This window comes from Gavialis gangeticus, unplaced genomic scaffold (assembly GCF_001723915.1).
Source record: "Gavialis gangeticus isolate Ggan-Ray unplaced genomic scaffold, GavGan_comp1, whole genome shotgun sequence".
Classification (NCBI taxonomy): Eukaryota; Metazoa; Chordata; order Crocodylia; family Gavialidae; genus Gavialis; species Gavialis gangeticus.
Window position 1 is genome coordinate 38485511 of NW_017729004.1, and position 383 is coordinate 38485893.

The window sequence follows — 383 nt, forward strand, 5'->3', positions numbered from 1 at the left end:
CGCCGTCCGGTCGGAGCCAGCCCGTGTCCTGCAGCCCCTCGCCGCGGCCCGGGGCGGCGTGTGCGGGAGCAGAGGCAGCCGGGCAGAAACTAGACGGCAGAGGCTCCGCAAAAGGCCTCACTCCGCTCGGCGGAGCCGGGGGGCGCTGGCAGGGCCCTGCTCCGCGTCCCTCCCCGCGCCCCGCTGACAGCGGGATCAGCTGCCCGCTGGTCGCTCCCCTCTTTCTCCCCGCCGGGATTTCACCTGTGCAGGGTAATTCAGACACAGCCAGGCGCGTCATTAACTCGCGTCTGTCTTTATTTGCTCCGCCGCGTTACTGTTAGGGAGGAAGGAAGGGATTTCCAGCTGGACACACGAGGAAGAGCGGCGAGAGCAAACCCGCC

The 383-nt window shown here is 68.4% G+C and overlaps 1 protein-coding gene across 1 annotated transcript in view; it reads right to left on the reverse strand.

The window, feature by feature from the left end:
• LOC109291093 (glutamate decarboxylase 2-like) overlaps positions 1-280 on the reverse strand; it is a 3609-nt gene extending 3329 nt beyond the window's left edge. Inside the window, exon 1 of the mRNA XM_019507954.1 lies at positions 244-280. Within this exon, the coding sequence (XP_019363499.1) occupies positions 244-280 (37 nt within the window). The remainder of the gene's footprint in view (positions 1-243) is intronic.
• Between the last annotated feature and the right edge of the window lie 103 nt (positions 281-383).